Source organism: Nannospalax galili, unplaced genomic scaffold, assembly GCF_000622305.1.
Source record: "Nannospalax galili isolate Female #2095 unplaced genomic scaffold, S.galili_v1.0 scaffold337, whole genome shotgun sequence".
Taxonomy (NCBI): Eukaryota; Metazoa; Chordata; class Mammalia; order Rodentia; family Spalacidae; genus Nannospalax; species Nannospalax galili.
In genome coordinates, this window is record NW_008340932.1 from 1,968,796 (window position 1) to 1,971,916 (window position 3,121).

The 3,121-nt window shown below is 38.9% G+C and overlaps 1 protein-coding gene across 2 annotated transcripts in view; it reads left to right on the plus strand.

Annotated features, from left to right (window-relative positions):
• The window catches only part of Zdhhc5 (zinc finger DHHC-type containing 5), a 28,094-nt gene that overhangs the window by 18,342 nt on the left and 6,631 nt on the right, over positions 1-3,121 (plus strand). For both annotated transcript variants that reach the window (XM_008836159.2, XM_029564941.1), the window contains one exon: positions 1,886-2,043. In XM_008836159.2, coding sequence (XP_008834381.1) covers positions 1,886-2,043 — 158 coding nt within the window. The remainder of the gene's footprint in view (positions 1-1,885; positions 2,044-3,121) is intronic.

Below are 3,121 nucleotides of genomic sequence, written 5' to 3' on the forward strand. Positions count from 1 at the left end.
AAAACTGAGTGGAAGGTAAATTGGGGCTTGAGTAAAACAGTACTGGGGAAAAAAATTAATAGAGCAGAGGAAGCCATTTTGAGCAAGAGATTTGTATGTGGAAAAACGGTTCATGTTCTCTTTTGGTTCACTACAGCCAGGCACTTACAAAGATTGAAGTAGTATGCAAATTAGGACTATATATGTATTTTGATATGTAAATTATCTTTTTAAAATTTTATTTTTAAAAAATATTTTATTATTTTTATATGTATGAGTGTATTGCCTGCATGTATGTGAGTGTACCCATGTCATGCAATGCCGTGGAGATCAGAAGAGGGCGTTGGATTCCCCTGGAACTGGAGTTAAAGACCGTTCCATAGCTGCCGTGTCAGTGCTAGGAATTGAACCCAGGTCCTCTGTAAGAGTAGTCAGTGCTCTTAACTGCTGAGCCATCTCTCCAGCCTGTAAATTATCTTTAAAGATAGATTCATAATATGTAATTCAAAGAACATCAACCTATACTTTCTGAGTCAATTTTTTCCTTTTTTTTTTTTTTTTTGGTGGGGACAAGGTCTCGCTATTGTAGCCTTGGCCGGCCTGGAACTTGCTATGTAGACCAGTATGGTCTTGACTCAAAGATTTGTCTGCGTATGGTTTGAGAGTGCTGGGATTAAAGGCGTGTGCCATCATGCCCAGCTCAATTCTCTTTTTTTTCTTTGAGACAGGGCCTCGCTGTAGCTCCAGCTGACCTGGAATTTTCTATGTAGACCAGGCTGGTCTCAAATGCACAGAGATTGGCCTGTCTCTGCCTCTCTGTCTCTTGAGTGCTGAGATTAAAGGCATGCGCCACCATGCCTGGCTCAGTTCTCTTTTGAACCCCACTTCCCAGTGCAGAATAAATTGCTTCTTCATCTGTATTCCCATAATTAATTTTAATTTATTTTGTGTGTGTGCGTATTGTTTATTTGTGTATGTGTGGGGGCATGTGTATGCCACAGTGCATATACAGAGGTGAGAGGACAGCTTTCAAGAGTTGGTTCTCTTATTTCCATGGTGTGGGTCCCTGGGATTGAGTTGGTGTCATCAGGCTTTTCAGGAAATGCCTTTACCTGGCTGAACCAGCCCTAAATCAAGTTTTTATTGAATTTTAATATACATACAGATAAAAAATAAGAGAAAATATTAATGTATTTTCACAAAATCATCAGTATTCATTTGTGACCAGCATCTTTGTGAAAGTAGGAAACTAGAGAATGTTACTAGCATCCATTAACAGATTGTTCATTATTTCTGTACAACAATGTAACATATTTTTTGAGCTGATTTTATATATGACTTTGTCATATGTGTGTACGAGAGAGGGAGACATAGAAAGAGAGAGACATCTAAACAGGATTTTCTACCTGTAACACCATGTCATTTGTGAATAGGGATAATTTTGTTTCCTCTTCAGTTTGGATTCCTTTTTCTTTCCTACTTGCTTTGGTTAATACTTCAGTACTAAGTAGATGGGATAAGAGTGTATATTCTCAGGCAGGTAAGACAGCGGATAACAGGACTCCACACAATCCTGATAACCTTAATTCAGTCCCTCGAACCTACAATGGAAAGAGAGAACTGATTGTTAGAGTTAGCCTGTGTCCCATACATGTGCCCATACTTAAACACATAGACAATAATAAATAAATAACTTTTTGATTAAAAAAGAGTAGTCTTGCTTTGTTTCTGATATTAGAGGGAAAACCATTCTTTAACCATTTAGTATGATATGGGCTGTGGACTTGTCAAATGACATTTATTATTTGGAGGTACTTAAGGACGCTGTGTTTTAAATATTACTGTGTTCCTGGTGCTAACTACAGTTTGACATCATTGTTTTTTAATTGATTTTCCCTCTCTGCAGCTGAAGAGGATGAAGATAAAGAAGATGATTTCCGAGCTCCTCTTTACAAAACAGTTGAGATCAAGGGCATCCAGGTGCGCATGAAATGGTGTGCCACCTGCCGCTTCTACCGTCCTCCTAGGTGTTCCCACTGCAGTGTCTGTGACAACTGTGTAGAGGTAAGAGCACTGGGTGGGTAAAACTCGGTGTTCATTTTAAGGTGTTCTCTTCCTGACAGTAGAGTAGATTCTGGAAGTGTAGTCCTGGCTAAGTACCTAATCCAGTATAGTCCAGCTCAGTCAAAAGGTGTTAGTGCTAGGTCTGGCGGTGTAGGCTTTTAATCCCAGCATTTGGAGGCAGAGGCAGGTGAATTCCTGTGAATTCAAGGTCAGCCTGGTCTACATAGTGAGTTCCAGGCCAGCTAGGGCGCTCTCAAAAAAAAAAAAAAAAAAAAAAAAAAAGCTGAAAACAAGGTGCCAGCAAACAAACACAGGAGAGTGTGAATATAGCCACTACATGAAGGAGCTTTGACTCCCGCCGCAAGTGTCCTAACCCCAAGGATCCTAGTTTAGCCTTCTGTTTCCTGGTTACCCTTGATTATTTATCTCTTTAGCATTATTCTCATCCATAAAAGCATGTTTGTGTGTTCAGATGTTTTGTTTTCCTAGCTGTCCATTTCCATTGTTTTATTTTTATTCCTCTTAAATAATCTTTAATGTTTACATTTTTTTTGACATTTGGTTCTTTGTTCGCATAGTTTTGTTTTTTGTTTATTTTTTTAAATTAATTTTTACTTTATATGTATGAGTGTTTTGCCTGCTTGCATGTTAGCACACCCATGTTGTACAAAGCCCACAGAGGCTGGAAGAGGGTATTGGATCTCCTGAAACTGGAGCTACAGACAGTTGTTAACCACCATGTGGGTGCTGGGAATAAACCCAGGTCCTCTGCAAGAGCAACCAGTGCCCTTAACTGTTGAGCCATCTCCAGCCCCTGTTTATTTATTTGCTTTTTAGCCCTGTTTGCCTGGAATTTGCTATGTATGCCAGGCTGACCTCAGACTTGTGATCCTCCTGTCTATATCCCAGATGCTGGGGTTGTAGGCATATACTCACTGTGCCTAGCTTAGGATAAACTTTTGAAGAACTTGGCCTTTGACCAACCTATGGAATGTTTCTCATATAAGTTAACATAAAGCAGGTAAAACTGCTTTTATTTATTTATTTATTTATTTATTTATTTATTTATTTATTTATT